The 16,768-nt window shown below is 41.2% G+C and overlaps 1 protein-coding gene across 11 annotated transcripts in view; it reads left to right on the forward strand.

Annotated features, from left to right (window-relative positions):
• Positions 1-16,768, forward strand: part of LOC126210188 (putative zinc finger protein 833) — an 81,885-nt gene that overhangs the window by 52,339 nt on the left and 12,778 nt on the right. For 9 of the 11 annotated variants that reach the window (XM_049939356.1, XM_049939355.1, XM_049939364.1 and 6 more), the window contains one exon: positions 14,116-14,165. The exons of the other annotated variants lie outside the window; for them this stretch is intronic. In XM_049939356.1, the coding sequence (XP_049795313.1) occupies positions 14,116-14,165 (50 nt within the window). The remainder of the gene's footprint in view (positions 1-14,115; positions 14,166-16,768) is intronic. 11 annotated transcript variants of the gene reach the window in all.

Below are 16,768 nucleotides of genomic sequence, written 5' to 3' on the forward strand. Positions count from 1 at the left end.
TTCCCTCACCAGTCTTTGCTGTTCCCACACCAACCTTTCTGTAGTGCTGTGTTTTAGCAACTGTGAGAGAGACAGAGTGCAATATCTTCTAGGGTGCAAGACATATGTAACAACAACAATGAATACATAAACCAAAGATCGCAATCACAATTCAGTCCAATTCTTGAGCTTTTGCTTGTCCTGCAGTCTACTGATGTATGTTGGCACTATTTCTGCAATGGGTCTTGTTGCTGTAATTTATTCTCATGTCAGCAATTAGTCAGTTTAATATGACTTATTTCATTTATTAGGTATTTAATTCTGGATTTCCTTCTCGTTTCATCTTAACATCGCCGTGTCCTAAGGCTGTTAACTCACCTGATATTCTAATACATGAACAGTGACTGAATTTCTCATTTGCAACCCACTTACTAAGTCATTACAGTCTCTTGCAATCAAATAACATATTGATATCAGTTCAGAACCAAGTAATGTTTTTTGAAGATCAACAACTGTGCTTTTGAATATTATCATTACTTAAAAAGCAACATTAATTTTACCTTTACTAAAAAAGTAACATTAATGATTGTACCCAATATTCATACATGTATGAGAACTTTTACTGCAAACCTGTTCAAATACAACAAGAGTCTGTAAGATGATAGAATTTAGTGCTGTTTCCTCTTGTGTTTCACAAAACTGTCAAATCTTAAGCAGAGCAAAAGATCATTGTTGTGGCCAGTTCATAGATTCTCACATATCCCCTGGAATAGTGCCGTGCGAATCAAATTTCACGTGACTGTTTGAGCAGTGCCGTTACTGGATAGAGTGCATCGGTGTATCGGGAAATGCTATTATCATTTGTGCATCCCTGTCCTTCTGAATTTTGTAAATGTAAGACAACATCTATATACTCCATAAAACAACATAAAATTGTTAACCTCAGCAATAATAGTTTAATCTGTGGATATAAGACAACCCTGTAGTTGTCGAATGGCGAATTTGAGAAGAATTGGGTAAATATGGTATGTGGCACCTGTTGTTAATCATCATTAGTGTTCTTGCTCCTCCCACCTGTAACTGCAGCTCGACTGGCACAAGTAGAAAGACTTTAGGTAGTGGCGAGTTGTGACAACTTTGAATGTAGATAGGAACACCCACACAGGGCACGGGACAGTGCTGAGTGCACATTCACTTGTCACCTCTCTTCATTTCTGCTCGTCTCCCACTTCAGATTCCTAACTTGGAGCCATTCCCATCCACCTCACTTCCACACACCAAGCAGTGCAGTGCAGTGACTAAGGCACTGAATTCTCTGTGGGAGGACAGAGTGTTGAATGCCATCTTACTGTCTTCACTCGTGTTTTATGCAGTTCTCTAAAACAGAGCACCCACCGGAGTGAGGTGTCAAGTGACGTGGTGAGCTACAAAGCATTCATCTGCCTTGTGTCTTCAGATGGACCACACGATCTTGTGCAACAGTGTCTTTTGGACTCAAGCTACATGGAATGCTGTGCCACAACCAAATGAGCACATCATGCTCCACAAGCTCTGCTACTGACAGTTCACAAATGTTTCTGCTTTGGTTGTGTGACTGCCTCTGTAACATTGAAAATTAGAAATCATCATCATCACCATCATCATTCTACAGTTCTAGTTTCTTGGGTGCTATTAATGCGCCTCTTCAACTTTCTTGTGCATGTATGACCTGTCACAAAGATCATCATCCACTGTTCTTCCTCTGGCAATGAGGTCATTCTTGATAATGTCCATCCAACTGGTTTTGGGTCTTCCCACAGAGTGTTTTCCATCCACTTATCTTTTCACATTTAGTTGGGAATGGCTTCTAAAGTTTCAAAAGACTGTAAATCACTTAATATATGCTTAATTTTTTATTTTTGGTCAATCAGAAGCACCCTGCACCATACTGTATATCATCCTCTTGATCTTTTTCCAAGTTTTTTCTTCTTTCTGGACTCTTGGTGTCCAACTGTGCTGCATACTCTGCTTTATCAGTGTGAACCTTGTCCATCCATTCAAGTTCTCTGATGCAGTTTGCTCCAGGATTAATTCCCCTCTGCTGTAGCACTTTCGTCCTACCAAGTTGCCATCGTTAAAAGCAATAACAGCATAATTGACTCCCACTTCAATGTCTTCATTCCAACAAAAACATTTTTTGGTGAGAGAGTCCATATAAGATTGTTGAATGACTCATTGGGATTTTGAGTCTGACAATGTAGATTCTTCCTCAGTAATTCAGGATTTGCCAGGTCTCTGTAAATAGGTTTTATGATATCCATGACTGCTGCTGGGATGGAATGTTTATGGCTGTATGAACTGTTTGAGTGCTGGGCATTGCAGTAATTGCGCCATGAATCAGATCTAGGAGGGCTAAGGTGGTGTACTGGTTTTTCATCAGTTGATGGTTTCTGGAAGAAGGTAACCCATACTGCCTGCTTCATTTTCAACAAATCCTCTGTATTATTTCTACTGCTGTAGTTCATCAATCATTTTGCCTGTCAGCCTGCCACAGAAAGTTTCTTGTCTCTCAGACTTTGTTTCAACTTCCTCAACGTGGTGCACATCCTCTTCTGGACATGACGTTTATAACACAGCAGTCCACAGCTTACCATATAAAAAATTACCGATTTTATTAGCTCTTGATGTAATGCACGTAAAAATTTTAACATGATTATATTTTAAAACATAAAATAAAATACTTCCCATGTGAATTTATAAGTGATATATATACCTTTGTTTGGAAAATTGCAAATTTTGTGATGAGATAAAAATCCGAAGTGAAGGAAAAAAAATTTCCGTTCTAACTCCCCGTAATTCCTGCACTACAGTGTTGATCAAGCTCATAAAGCTGAAAGTGGTTTTTAAAATGAGATGCTGCACCATCAGTCACATTCACTTGTTTAGGAAATGCATGGTCTCCAAATGCTACATCATCAATTATCATGCTGACAGCATAGCATGCTGTGCACTATCATGAATGAGAGCATCACTGACAATAGCAAAACAGTGTGATGTTACAAGGAAATGAACAACACATTTCATTCTGCAAAGCAACAGACCAGTTCTCAGCAAAGTCAAAATGAAGAAGTAATGTGTCAGTATTTTGGGATGTGGTTGATTTTGCTTCTGCTATGGCCTGTCTCTGAATCCTCCAGATATGATGGTGAGCTACTGCTTCCATGACCCAATACCTAACCTCTGTAACAAACTTCTCTGACTCTGCTGTCTTCTTCACCTACTCTCCTCCCTCACACAATACATAGGTTCAGCCATTGTCATCATCCTGAAGGTGTAATGCTTCAGCAAATGTGTAATGCTTCAGCAGTCATCACTACAGCAGCAGGACACATTGCACACCACTGCAACTAACATTTAACTTGGGCTCTTGACATACACACATAAGCATCAGGTCCATCTCTGTGTAATTCTTTTCTGAGACTCTGCTTGTGGCGAAACACACACATTTCAAATTAGTGCAGTAAATTCGTGTGCATACTTCCTCTACTGGCTGCTGTTTTACACATTTTGGTCATAAGGAGTAGAATTTTGTGAGACCAGTTTTTAAATTTGGGTTCTCCTTTTTAATTCGGAGGTATTCTTTGCTTATTGATCTTGTTGTATATCTTTTTACCTTTTACCTTTTTCACCATTTTCACTAGCAGAGATAACATCACTTGGTTAGGACTTTGCCTGCTACAATCTTTGTCACCACTTAGGTAATATTCCAGAGCAACAGTAAGCGTATCATTTTGCGATGGATGCCCACAGTAAGAATCTGGGCACGCCAAAATACCTTTCTCACTCGCTATTGTACGAGCTTTTGAAATCAAATAATCTGAGGAAATGGGTATGTATTTCTGATATGCTGCTTAGAGTAGTTACCTGGTATAGGTGTCAGTAACTGTGCCTTCTCAGTATAGGTGGCTGCTGGGACAGCAATATTTAGGTTTTGAAACCACATATCATGTACATATCACTATCTTCAGGTTCTGCACCAAGTGCATCTACACCTCACACTTCACAAAGTTTTGAAGAAGAGATTGTGTAAAACGTGTTTCAATTTCTTCCACTTTCCTTTTTACATACCGTTTTCTTCTTGTGCGTCTTACCTTTCCTTGACATTTAAGGAGGGATATACACTCCTGGAAATTGAAATAAGAACACCGTGAATTCATTGTCCCAGGAAGGGGAAACTTTATTGACACATTCCTGGGGTCAGATACATCACACGATCACACTGACAGAACCACAGGCACATAGACACAGGCAACAGAGCATGCACAATGTCGGCACTAGTACAGTGTATATCCACCTTTCGCAGCAATGCAGGCTGCTATTCTCCCATGGAGACGATCGTAGAGATGCTGGATGTAGTCCTGTGGAACGGCTTGCCATGCCATTTCCACCTGGCGCCTCAGTTGGACCAGCGTTCGTGCTGGACGTGCAGACCGCGTGAGACGACGCTTCATCCAGTCCCAAACATGCTCAATGGGGGACAGATCCGGAGATCTTGATGGCCAGGGTAGTTGACTTACACCTTCTAGAGCACGTTGGGTGGCACGGGATACATGCGGACGTGCATTGTCCTGTTGGAACAGCAAGTTACCTTGCCGGTCTAGGTATGGTAGAACGATGGGTTCGATGACGGTTTGGATGTACCGTGCACTATTCAGTGTCCCCTCGACGATCACCAGTGGTGTACGGCCAGTGTAGGAGATCGCTCCCCACACCATGATGCCGGGTGTTGGCCCTGTGTGCCTCGGTCGTATGCAGTCCTGATTGTGGCGCTCACCTGCACGGCGCCAAACACGCATACGACCATCATTGGCACCAAGGCAGAAGCGACTCTCATTGCTGAAGACGACACGTCTCCATTCGTCCCTCCATTCACGCCTGTCGCGACACCACTGGAGGCGGGCTGCACGATGTTGGGGCGTGAGCGGAAGACGGCCTAACGGTGTGCGGGACCATAGCCCAGCTTCATGGAGACGGTTGCGAATGGTCCTCGCCGATACCCCAGGAGCAACAGTGTCCCTAATTTGCTGGGAAGTGGCGGTGCGGTCCCCTGCGGCACTGTGTAGGATCCTACGGTCTTGGCGTGCATCCGTGCGTCGCTGCGGTCCGGTCCCAGGTCGACGGGCACGTGCACCTTCCGCCGACCACTGGCGACAACATCGATGTACTGTGGAGACCTCACGCCCCACGTGTTGAGCAATTCGGCGGTACGTCCACCCGGCCTCCTGCATGCCCACTATACGCCCTCGCTCAAAGTCCGTCAACTGCACATACGGTTCACGTCCACGCTGTCGCGGCATGTTACCAGTGTTAAAGACTGCGATGGAGCTCCGTATGCCACGGCAAACTGGCTGACACTGACGGCGGCAGTGCACAAATGCTGCGCAGCTAGCGCCATTCGACGGCCAACACCGCGGTTCCTGGTGTGTCCGCTGTGCCGTGCGTGTGATCATTGCTTGTACAGCCCTCTCGCAGTGTCCGGAGCAAGTATGGTGGGTCTGACACACCGGTGTCAATGTGTTCTTTTTTCCATTTCCAGGAGTGTAGTTGGGACTACAGCAGAAAAGCTAACATTCAATGTATCAACAACTTCACACCCAGGAATATAAACATCTGCACAGTCTTCTTCAGTTTCACATTCAGGTGTTGATCATTTAGGTGGGTTGTCACTAAATTTCTTCTTGTAGTGAGTGTAGCAATTCCTGCCCAATGGATGTGACGCTAATCTGCAGTACCTCTGACAGATTTCCAACAACTGTGAAGTGTCTTTCACTTTTCTTAGACACCACCTTCATGTGTTTTTCTTCACTCTTTGAGTTCTGTATTTCCTCACTGACATTGTATCCAACAAAAAGTTCAAGCCAAACACAAAATTTGATGCAGAATGGTTGATGTGCAAGTTCTCACTTGTCTGTTTTAAACAGAAGAGTACTGGAAACAGTGTTGCCAACATGCATATTTTACATTAGAAATTCAGTGATGTGAAATATGTAGAATGTTGAAATTTTTTTATCACTTTACACAGAAGAATATTGCCCATTGTGTTTGCATCAAGTACTAACATATTAACCAAACAGTATTTTGTGTAATTTTCAAAAATTTTTGGATGGGTTTGTGGAGTAAAATATTCATAAAAACTTGTAAAAAACCATTTTTTTACATTTTTTAGTAATAAATATTTACATAAGACAGATAGCTGGATCAGAGAAGATACTGTTTATAATTACATTAGTATCTTGTAAGATGACAGAAAAGATAACATTCTGTGGCCTTCCAAATGATAAGAAAAATAATTTTTAAGTGGAAAAATTAACTTAAATGTCATATTTTCTTGTCTTAAATTTGCAAGTTAAAGGAGGGAGCTTTAACACAAAACATCTGCCAGGTCTCCAGTATGAGTTATTTACAATTTTCAAAGGGCTGTACTATTTACAAAAATTAAATTAAGATAGAACAAAAATACTTTATTTCTGAACACTTATGACATAGAGATCTAATATATTTTTTTCCAGAGAAATTCTTTACCACCAGTGGACATGATCTGTATGATTTGCCATGAAATGATCCTATTGCTCTCCTTCCAGTGTTAAAAACAACTTTGATATGTTTGCTGCATTTCATATGCAGCAATGTCGTTGTTGTGGTATTAAGTCTGAAAACGGGTTTGATGTTGTTCTCCATGCTACTCTAACCTGTGCAAGCATCTTTATGGTCTCCCTGAACCATTTTTACCCCCCACCCCCAACATTTCCCTCCAGTACTAAACTAATGAGCCCTTGATGTCTCAGAATGTGTGCCATCAACTGATCCCTTCTTTTGGTCCAGTTGCCACAGATTTCTTTTGTCATCATTTCTGTTCAATACCTACTATTTAGTAACCTGATCTACACATCTAATCATTAGAATTTTTCTGTAGCACCATATTTTAAAATCTTCTATAAAGTGTTTATCGTTCATGTTTCACTTCCATGCATGGCTACACTCAATACAGATACTTTTGCAGATGGATTCCTGACACTGAAATCTGTATTCAGTGTTAGCAATTTTCTCTTCTTCAGAAAATTTTTTATTGCAATTGCCAATCTGTATTTTATATCGTCTCTACTTAGGCCATCATATTTTGCTGTCTAAATAGCAAAACTCTTCTTCTATTTTAAGCATCTTGCTCCTAATCTAATTCTCTCAGCCTCACCTGAATAATTCGACTACATTCCATTATCTTTGTTTTGCTTTTGTTGATGTTCGTCTTACATCCTCCTTTCAGGACACTGTCCATTCTGTTCAGTTGCTCTTCCAATTACTTTGCTGTCTCTGACAAAATTATCATGTCATTGGCAAACCACAAAAGTTTTTATTTCTTCTCCTTCAACTTTGATTCCTACTCAAAATTTGTATTTTGTTTCAGTTACTGCTTGCTCAATGCAAAGATTGAATAACATTGGCGACAGGCTACAACCCTGTCTCACTCCCTTCTCAACCACTGCTTCCCTTTCATGCCCCTCAACTCTTATAACTGCCATCTGGCTTCCCAAGTTGTAAATAGGCTTTTGTTCCCTGTATTTTACCCCAGCTATCTTCAGAATTTCAAATAGAGTACTCCAGTCAACATTGTCAAAAGCTTTCTTTAAGTCTACAGATGCTGTAAATGTAGGTTTGCCATTCCTTAACTTATCTTCTAAGGTAAGTTGTATGGTCAGTGTTGCCTCGCATGTTCCTACATTTCTCTAGAATCCAAACTGATCTTTCCTGACGTCGGCTTCTACCAGTTTTTCCATTATTCTGTTAAGAATTCGTGTTAGTATTTTGCAACCGTGACTTATTAAATTGATTGTTCAATAATATTTACGCATGTCAGCATCTGCTTTATTTGGAACTGGAATTCTATATCCTTTTTGAAGTCTTGAGGGTATTTCTCCTCTCCCATACGTCTTGCACACCAGTTGGAAGAGTTTTGTCATCGCTGGCTTTCCGGAAAGTCCTGTACTCTCAGAACCTTTTTTCGACTTAGGTCTTTCAGTGCTGTGTCAAATTCTTCACACAGTATCATATCTCCCAATCTCCTTTTCATCTACATTATCTTCAATTCCTATAATGTTGGCATCAAATTCATCTCCCTCATATAGACCATCTATATACTCCTTCCATATTTCAGCTTTCCCTTCTTTGCTTAGTACTGGTTTTCCATGTGAGCTCTTGAAATTAATACAGTTGCTTTTCTTTTCTCCATAGGCCTCTCTAATTTTCCTGTAGGTGGTATCTATCTACCTCCTACGAAATGTGCTTCTAAATCCTTACAATTGTCCTGTAGCCATTCACGCATAGCCATTTTGGACTTCCTGTCAATCTCATTTTTTAGACGTTTGTATTCCCTTTCACGTGCTTTGTTTGCTGCTTTTGTACATTTTCTCCTTTCACCAGTTAAATTCAATGTCTCCCGTGTTATCCAAGCATTTCTACTAGGTCTTTTTTTTACGTATTTCATCCTCTGCTGCCTTCACTATTTCATCTCCCAAAGGTATACATTTGTCTTTTACTGTATTCCTTTCCTCTGTTTTAGTCAGTCATTGCCTAAAGTTCACTCTGAAACTCCCAACAACCTCTGGTTCTTATAACTCATGTAGGCAGCATCTCCTTAATTTCCTACCTTTTTGCAATTAACTTTAATCTGCAGTGCATAACCAATAAATTGTGATCAGTTTTCACATCTGCTCCTGGAAATGTCTTACATAATATAATCAATTTGAAACCTACCACTGTCTCCAGGTCTTCTTGCCACTCACATTGCTCTTGTGGCATGGCATTCTTCTTATTATGTGCTGAGGCATCGCTATTTCCATGGCTGTATGGATTTCTGTGGCATTGTTCACAAACTTCACAAGGGTGACTTCACAACACAATGATAAAATACAGATGAGCATTGCAGAAAACAAGATGGCAGTCAAAACAAGGCCAGTTTTGATTTGACTATCGATATGTCAATCCTGGTCCATAACATCACACAACCTACAGAGAAACTGAGCAAATTAGGAATTTGTAAAATTAAATATAGTCATTGCAACAAATACTACATTGGGCAAATGAGAAGAAATTTTTGAACCTGTTTTAAAGAACACATTGCTCATTTCAGATTGGATAAAGCTAGTAAGTCAGCTATATCAAACATGTAAATTAAAAAGGACACAATGTTGTGATAGACAATGACCTCAAAGTACTGCGTACATGGGAAAAGAGCTGGAGAATGGACATCTGAGAAGAAATGGAAATATTAATCCAATGAGATCCTAAGTGAAATGACAGTTCAAAAATTCATATTTCTTTATGAATTTCAATTCAGTACTCTTAAAATAGTAAGTACCAATATTGGAGAAGGAAAGTTGTTACTCACCATATAGAGGAGATGCTGAGTCGCGATAGACACAACAACAAGATTCACACAATTATAGCTTTCAGCCATTAAGGCCTTTGTCAACAATAGACACACACACGTAAACACAACTCACACACATCTGCAGTCTCAGGCAACTGAAACCACACTGCGAGCAGCAGCATCAGTGCGTGATGGGAGTGGCAACTGGGTGTGGGTAAGGAGGAGGTTGGTGTATGGAGGGGGAGGGATAGTATGGTGGGAGTGGTGGGCAGTGAAGTGCTGCAGTTTAGACGGAGGGCAAGAGAGAAGGTGGGGGGGGGGGGGGGAAGGAGATAAATAAAAAGAAATTAAAAGACTGGGTGTGGCAGTGAAATGACAGTTGTGTAGTGCTGGAATGGGAACAGGGAGGGGGCTGGATGGTTGAGGCCAGGAGGATTAGGGAAATGTAGGATGTATTACAGGGAAGTTTCCTACCTGTGCAATTCAGAAAAGCTGGTGTTTGGAAGGATCCATATGGCACAGACTGTGAAGCAGTCATTGAAATGAGGGATACCATGTTTGGCAGCGTGTTCAGCAACAGGGTGGTCCTCTTGTTTCTTGGCTACAGTTTGTCGGTGGCCATTCATGCGTACAGGCAGCTTGTTGGTTGTCATGAATGGCCACCGACAAACTGTGGCCAAGAAACAAGAGGACCACCCTGTAGCTGAACATGCTGCCAAACATGGTATCTCTCATTTCAATGACTGCTTCACAGCCTGTGCCATATGGATCCTTGCCACCATTACCAGCTTTTCTGAATTGCACAGTTTGGAACTTTCCCTGCAATACATCCTACATTCCCCTAACCCTCCTGGCCTCAACCTTCATTAGTCACTGTCCTCACTCATGCAGCCCCCTCCCTGTTCCCATTCAAACGCTACACAGCTGTCATTTCACTGCCACACCAGTCTTTTAATTTCTTTTTATTTCTGTCCTTTTCGCTACTCCCCCCTTACCCACCTTCTCTCTTACCATCCGTCTAAACTGCAGCACTTCACTGTCTGCCGCCCCTACCATACTATCCCTCCCCCTCCACCTCCCCCTCCCTGCCCAGCCTCCTCCTTACCCCCACCCAGTTGCCACTCCCATCATGCACTGGTGCTGCTGCTTGCAGTGTGGTCTCAGTTGCCTGAGACTGCAGACGTGTGTGCGAGTTGCATTTGTGTGTGTGTGTGTGTGTGTGTGTGTGTGTGTGTGTGTGTGTGTGTGTAAATGGCCGAAAGCTATAACCGTGTGAATCTTTTTGTTGTGCCTGTTGCGACTCAGCATCTCCGCTATATGGTGAGTAGCAACTTCTCTAATATTGCTACATTCCATCCTGGATTTTCCAGTGTTTAAAATAGTACATTACATTAAGGTTATATATGAGCACCGACCATAGAAATACCTTTGTCATTCTTAAAACAAAAAGTTTTTGTGACATTGTATTATAAATTTGTCACAATGCTCATTATGTGAACCAACTTCAGTAATATGACAACAAGACATGCTACTGACAACATCATACTTGACATATCGATAGTCAAATCAAAAGTGGCCTTGTTTAAACCGTCATCTTGTTCCCTGCATTGCTAATTTGTTTTGTGTTATGGTGTTATAATGTCCCTTTTTTTTTTTTTTTTTTTTTAATTCATTCGCCTGACGTACAATTAGTGGACGAATAAGGACAATGTTATATCAGTATACAATGGGAAACATTTGTGAAGTAATCTGCTACAGTAATCTATATAAATGAAAAACAAAAAATAGAAGTAACAATTGGGGTTCGAATGCAGGGTGTAAAATTAAAAAGCTGCTACGCTAACCACTGAGCCCCTACTTTGTCTGTGAATATCATGTGATAGATGGCAGCTAAAAAATACCTCGAAAACCGTTGTGTGTCTCCAGCTGAGCCAAGACACATGTTTGCTTATTTTGACTCCTCTTTAACTGAGTGAAGTTCCTGGGGAATCTGGTGATGGCACCTGCTGTTTTCTCCTCATAAGAACAAGAAAAAGAGATTGGACAGATGGACAAATCTCTTTGTATGAGGAGGAAGAGGTGCCTGACTAACTCCTCCTCCACTCTCCTCCCTACCAGTCCATATTTCTGCAATTGTATCCTATTTGCTCCCTCAAAAGAAATATGTGTTTCCAGAATCCCACAATTTTTAGTCTACTAATGTATGTTTTATCAGAAGTATGCGAGTTTGAAGGCCAATACTGGGCATCCCTTCTGCCTTTGTACACGTAACTGGTGTCAGATATGCTCAGAAGTGTAGTTGGATTGTAATTACACTGGTGTCCATTACAGTTTTCTGCACCACTACTGGAACAGGAACATGTTCAATAGTAGTGTCATGTGTTTGGTACTTTCCTTAGTTTCCGGAACTGTGATAATATTTCCCAGATTTTTGGAAGTCAGTGCACTTTCGAAAGTTATGAGACAGTAGCATCTTCTTCTGTGTAGCCATGAAAAAAAAATTAAATTTTTATTTTAAGTACCCATACGTGCTGCTATATAACTCCGTGCTTCCCACTTAACAAATTGTATGTGCAACTGGATTTCCAGATACTCCACTCTTTTCTGCCAATCCCCCATCTCGTAGAGTAGGAGTCTTCTTGTAAGGGATACATTTTTATATATCATGGTGTACAACAAGCAGAAATTTATCAGACTGAACATACTAGTTTGCCTTTCTGTTTTTCATCTTAACCTTAAATTTCTTTAAAACTAATCGTCATCCATCCATGATTGGGCTTGCACCCTATTCCTTTTTCACGAGTCGCGCCATTGCTTGTACAGTCTCCCTCCACTGCTTTTCCCACGGAGGTAATACATTATCATTTTCGGCTGCCTTCTTTCTTTTGCCCCTCTGTACACGTTGAAGGCAAAAAACATAATCAACCAAGATGGGGCATAGGGGGGGGGGGGTCCAACAGTAGTTCAAATGTTACCGTATTTACTCGAATCTAAGCCGCACTTTTTTTTCCGGTTTTTGTAATCCAAAAAACCACCTGCGGCTTAGAATCGAGTGCAAAACCAGCGAAAATTCGGAAAAAAGTTGGTGGGTGCCGCCACAACTTACTTCTGCCATCGAATATATGTAGCGCTACACAGGCATGCTATGTAGGCACAAAGATAAATACTGGCGCCAAAACCTCTGCGTCAGTAAATAAATTAAAAAAAAAATAGGTGGAAGACGAGCTATTGTCTCTGCACCGAGTTTCGACCACTGCATTTTCATACATTATCCAACGAAGTAAATATAAATTCCGCATGGTTCATCTTCGAACATAGCAGCATTTCAATGTACTACGAAAATCCGACTGGAAAGACTGTTTGGGATGTTTGTCAATATGGCCAACTCATTCTGAATTTTTTCCTATCTGTGAGAAGAGATGGTTGCTATAATAGGAACTTTTATAAATTGTGAATCACATGCAGTATTCTCGTCACCATAAGAATAATACGCAAATAAACATTTTGCCATGTATTGTTTCATGTTTGCTGCTATCTCATTTAAATCCGGTCTGCCTAATAAACTACGAAACTAGAGTGAGACAACAGCAAACGCGGAAGAATATACATATCCTGTCATGTTTATATTCGTATTATTCTTATGCTTAATAGTGATACAGTCAGAAATGAAGCACGGCAATTGACTAGATTTTTAAATCTAAGATGACTCTAATTTCTGTGTAGAATGTAATGTACTAAAGAGGCGCCTGCAAAGATTTTCAAACGGAGAAAAATTTTCGCTAAACTCTCGTTCAGAACATCTTCTATCATACGCAGTCTATTATTTGGTTCTTGTTGATCATTATCAAAGAAAGCAGCAGTGTAAGTAACAACAAATAGCAGTTTCTTGCCATTGTTTCGCTAATGAGACGATTCCTCACATTTTTTTTTTTTTTTTTTAAAAAGCGGCGGTAGCGCGCACAAAAGCAAGCCATGCCGCGAGCGGCGACAGGCCGTAAACTTGCACTATCAGAATGCGACAAACAATGCATGACACAGTACAGTAACGCATTTTCAGCTTAGAGTGACGTAAACACCTTTAACAAAGAAAACTGCGCTTATCAGATCAAAGAAAAATAAGCTATCAATTCAAACCAAACGAAGCACGTGGAAAAGGAAGGGTACCCGTATAAATACAGACGGAGCGCCTGACGCATAGCAATGGCTACCTGATAAAGCTTAACGGCTAACTTACGACTCAAACCAAACTACTGTAGCTGTATCGTCATTCATTCGACCTTAATTGTCTCTCATATTGCAATGGACCAACTTTGTTTCGATTTGGAGATGCGGCCTATAATTTTTCTCTCCCCTTGAATTTCGAGTCTCAAATTTCAGGTGCGGCTTAGATTCGGGAAAATATTTTTTCCTTGATTTCGAGTCTCATTTTTCAGGTGCGGCTTAGATTCGAGTGCGGCTTAGATTCAAGTAAATACGGTACATATTCCCATATAGAGTTATGTGGAACATTATGTAAGAGATGGCATCCTTCAACATTTTGTAGAAACCACATTTCATCAGTGTGAACACTGTTCTTATAGTTTTGCAATTGTCTGTTTTTCAGCACCATACAGTAGCAATGGATTTATTTTTATTTTTATTATAATTGTAATTATAATTGGCGGTGGTGGTGGTGGTGGTGGTGGTGGTGGCAGTAATAATAGTAGTAGTAATAGTGATGTTAATCCTTTCAGGAACTCAAAACTGAAGCAGAATCAACAGGTCATGGCAGTGAACCAGAAAGGTATTGTATAGTTTCTTGTAGTTTCTATTTTTCTTCTGTAGTTTGGAAAAAACCTTTCTATTACTTCTCTGCATTGACACTATTGTGATTAATTGAAGCATTCATGATAAATCTTCACATGTTGAAAAATTCTTGCTGGATAAAATACTGCTGCCTAAGATTTATGACATTACATTGAGGTTCCACATCTGGATCTGTTCTCTGCAAATCACTGCAGAGTGAATGGTTGGAAGCACTCCCTACTGTATACCACATATTAGGGTTTCTTCCCATTATATTTGTATATGAAAGGTGGGGAGAATGATGGTGTGAGTGCTCATACACAGTGTAATTTGCCTAATCTAATAACTGAGCCCCTATGGGAGTGATATACAGGGGTTGTAGTATGCCCCGACGTTCATCACTTCTTGAAACTTTGTAAGTAAGTTTTCTCAAGATAGTTTACATCCATTTTGAAGCATCCGCCAGTTCATATGTTTCACCATCTCTGTGATTGTCTCCTGTAGGTAGAACAAACCAGTGAACATTTGTTCTGCCCTTCTTTGTGTACCTTGAGCAACCTGCTAGTCTTATTTGGTACAGGTGCCACAAATTTGAGTGATGAAATACAGGGTGAGTGGGGGAAAAAAGAAACTTTAGAAACTGGCAAGGCACATCTGGCACACCAGTAATCAGTTATGAACCAGGGCTTGCAAACACCAGGAGAGGGCGTTGCAATATAAACACGGGTGGAGTGCATGGAGACTGTCACCATTCACTCCGTGGAAGCATTGAGAATAGCATGGCTAGCCACACATACCATGAAATGGCTGAGATGGATTTGATTTATGGCATAGCCAACTAAAATGGATGAGAAGCCGTATGATTGTATCATGTGAAATATCCTGACAGAAAAATTCCACGCCACACATTGTTCGCCACCCTACATTGCCAACTGTGCGAAACCGCTCCTTCCTTGTGCACAAGCCAGATGCTGGTTGCTAATGAACAACATGGACAGTTGCATCGTAAGAAAGCATTCTCAGACAGATGCAACCATACGCTGTCTACAAGTACATGAGGTGTATCCCGCACCACTGATATCCCCCATTCTTTCTTCTGGTGCGTTGTACATGATGAAGGACTGCATCCGTTTCATTTCCAATATTTCCAGGCATTGCAATCGGGAGACTACAACAAGCACTTGGGATTTGTGCAGTGATTTTTGCAAGAATCTGCTGCAGACCGAAGCTAACAGCAAGTGTCCTCTTTATCGATGGGCTGTATTCTCACTCTGAGGGTCTGCTGAACATTCAAAACCTGCATACGCGGATTGATATGAACTAATGTGCTACATGTATGCATGCCTCACAATGCAAATTTGCCCTTAATGTATATGTTGGCAGCATTGGAGACCGTTTAATTGGGCCATACATTCTACTGGACCGACTTGATGTTTGCACGTATCTTGTATTCTTGCAAGAGGTTCTGCAGGACATGCTGAATCATATTCCCATACCTGTTCATCGCCGCATTCAATTTCAGCATGATGGAGCCCCTGCACATTTAAGCAGACAACCTTTCCCAGCTGCTGGATTGGTCACGGTGGACCAGTCACATGGTAGTCACAATCACCTGATCTGTCCCCAATCCATTTTTTCCTGTGGGGATATCTGAAGCGCCTTGTGTATGATACACCTGTCACATTGCTGGAGGATCTGCGGGCAGGATTGTTGCAGCTGCAAGATGTATTTGAGATACACAAGCTATCTTTGAAAGGGTGCGAAGTTCAATGCAACGTTAATGTTGGGCATGTCTCAATGAACCTGCACAAAACTTTTGAGCATCTCCTGTAGTGGGCATCCATTTGGTAGCATTTGACTAAATAACTGCAACGCCATTTAGTAGCCCCCAGACGGCCTTTGCAGCTCCCTGGTACCAATGTGATTACTGGTACTTGTTGTATGCCTGGTGTCCCATGTCAGTTTGTACAGGCTGATTCAAAAAAACATTTACAATGTGTTGCATAACAGTTTTATAAGCAGTGTGCTTTGTAGACAGCCTGCATTTTTGTTATATGCTGCCAATAAACTGAATTCTGCCATCAGCTTTACTCACAACTGAGCTTATGTGATAGTTTCATATACTGTTGGTGGTGGTGGTGGTGGTGGTGGTGGTGGTGGTGGTGGTGGTGGTGGTCGTGGTCATGGTCATCTCCATTTTCGTCTTCATTCTCGGTCTTAAGTCCAAAGGCTGCATTGATCCAACTCTCCACTATAGTCTGTGATGTCTCTGTAAAATGACCACAACCTACATCCCTGTGAACCTGTTTACTGCATTCAGTCATTGGTCTCTCGTTACAAGAGGATGTGAAGCCATATAGCACAAAATACAAAGTGCACACACATGAATTTTAAGCACTTAAACCATATCAACAATGTGATTCTTGAGTTTCTCCTGGCGTATTTGATAATCAAAATATCCACGGGTGTACTGCCGGTCTACAGTGTCCAACGGGCACAATATTTCGGCGATCATACATGTCGCCATCATCAGGTGAACTGACGGACTGAGCTCCTGTGAACGTGCCAGTACGGAGATCCGTACGCTAAGGCTGCTCAGGG

This window comes from Schistocerca nitens, chromosome 10, assembly GCF_023898315.1.
Source record: "Schistocerca nitens isolate TAMUIC-IGC-003100 chromosome 10, iqSchNite1.1, whole genome shotgun sequence".
NCBI classification, from domain to species: domain Eukaryota; kingdom Metazoa; phylum Arthropoda; class Insecta; order Orthoptera; family Acrididae; genus Schistocerca; species Schistocerca nitens.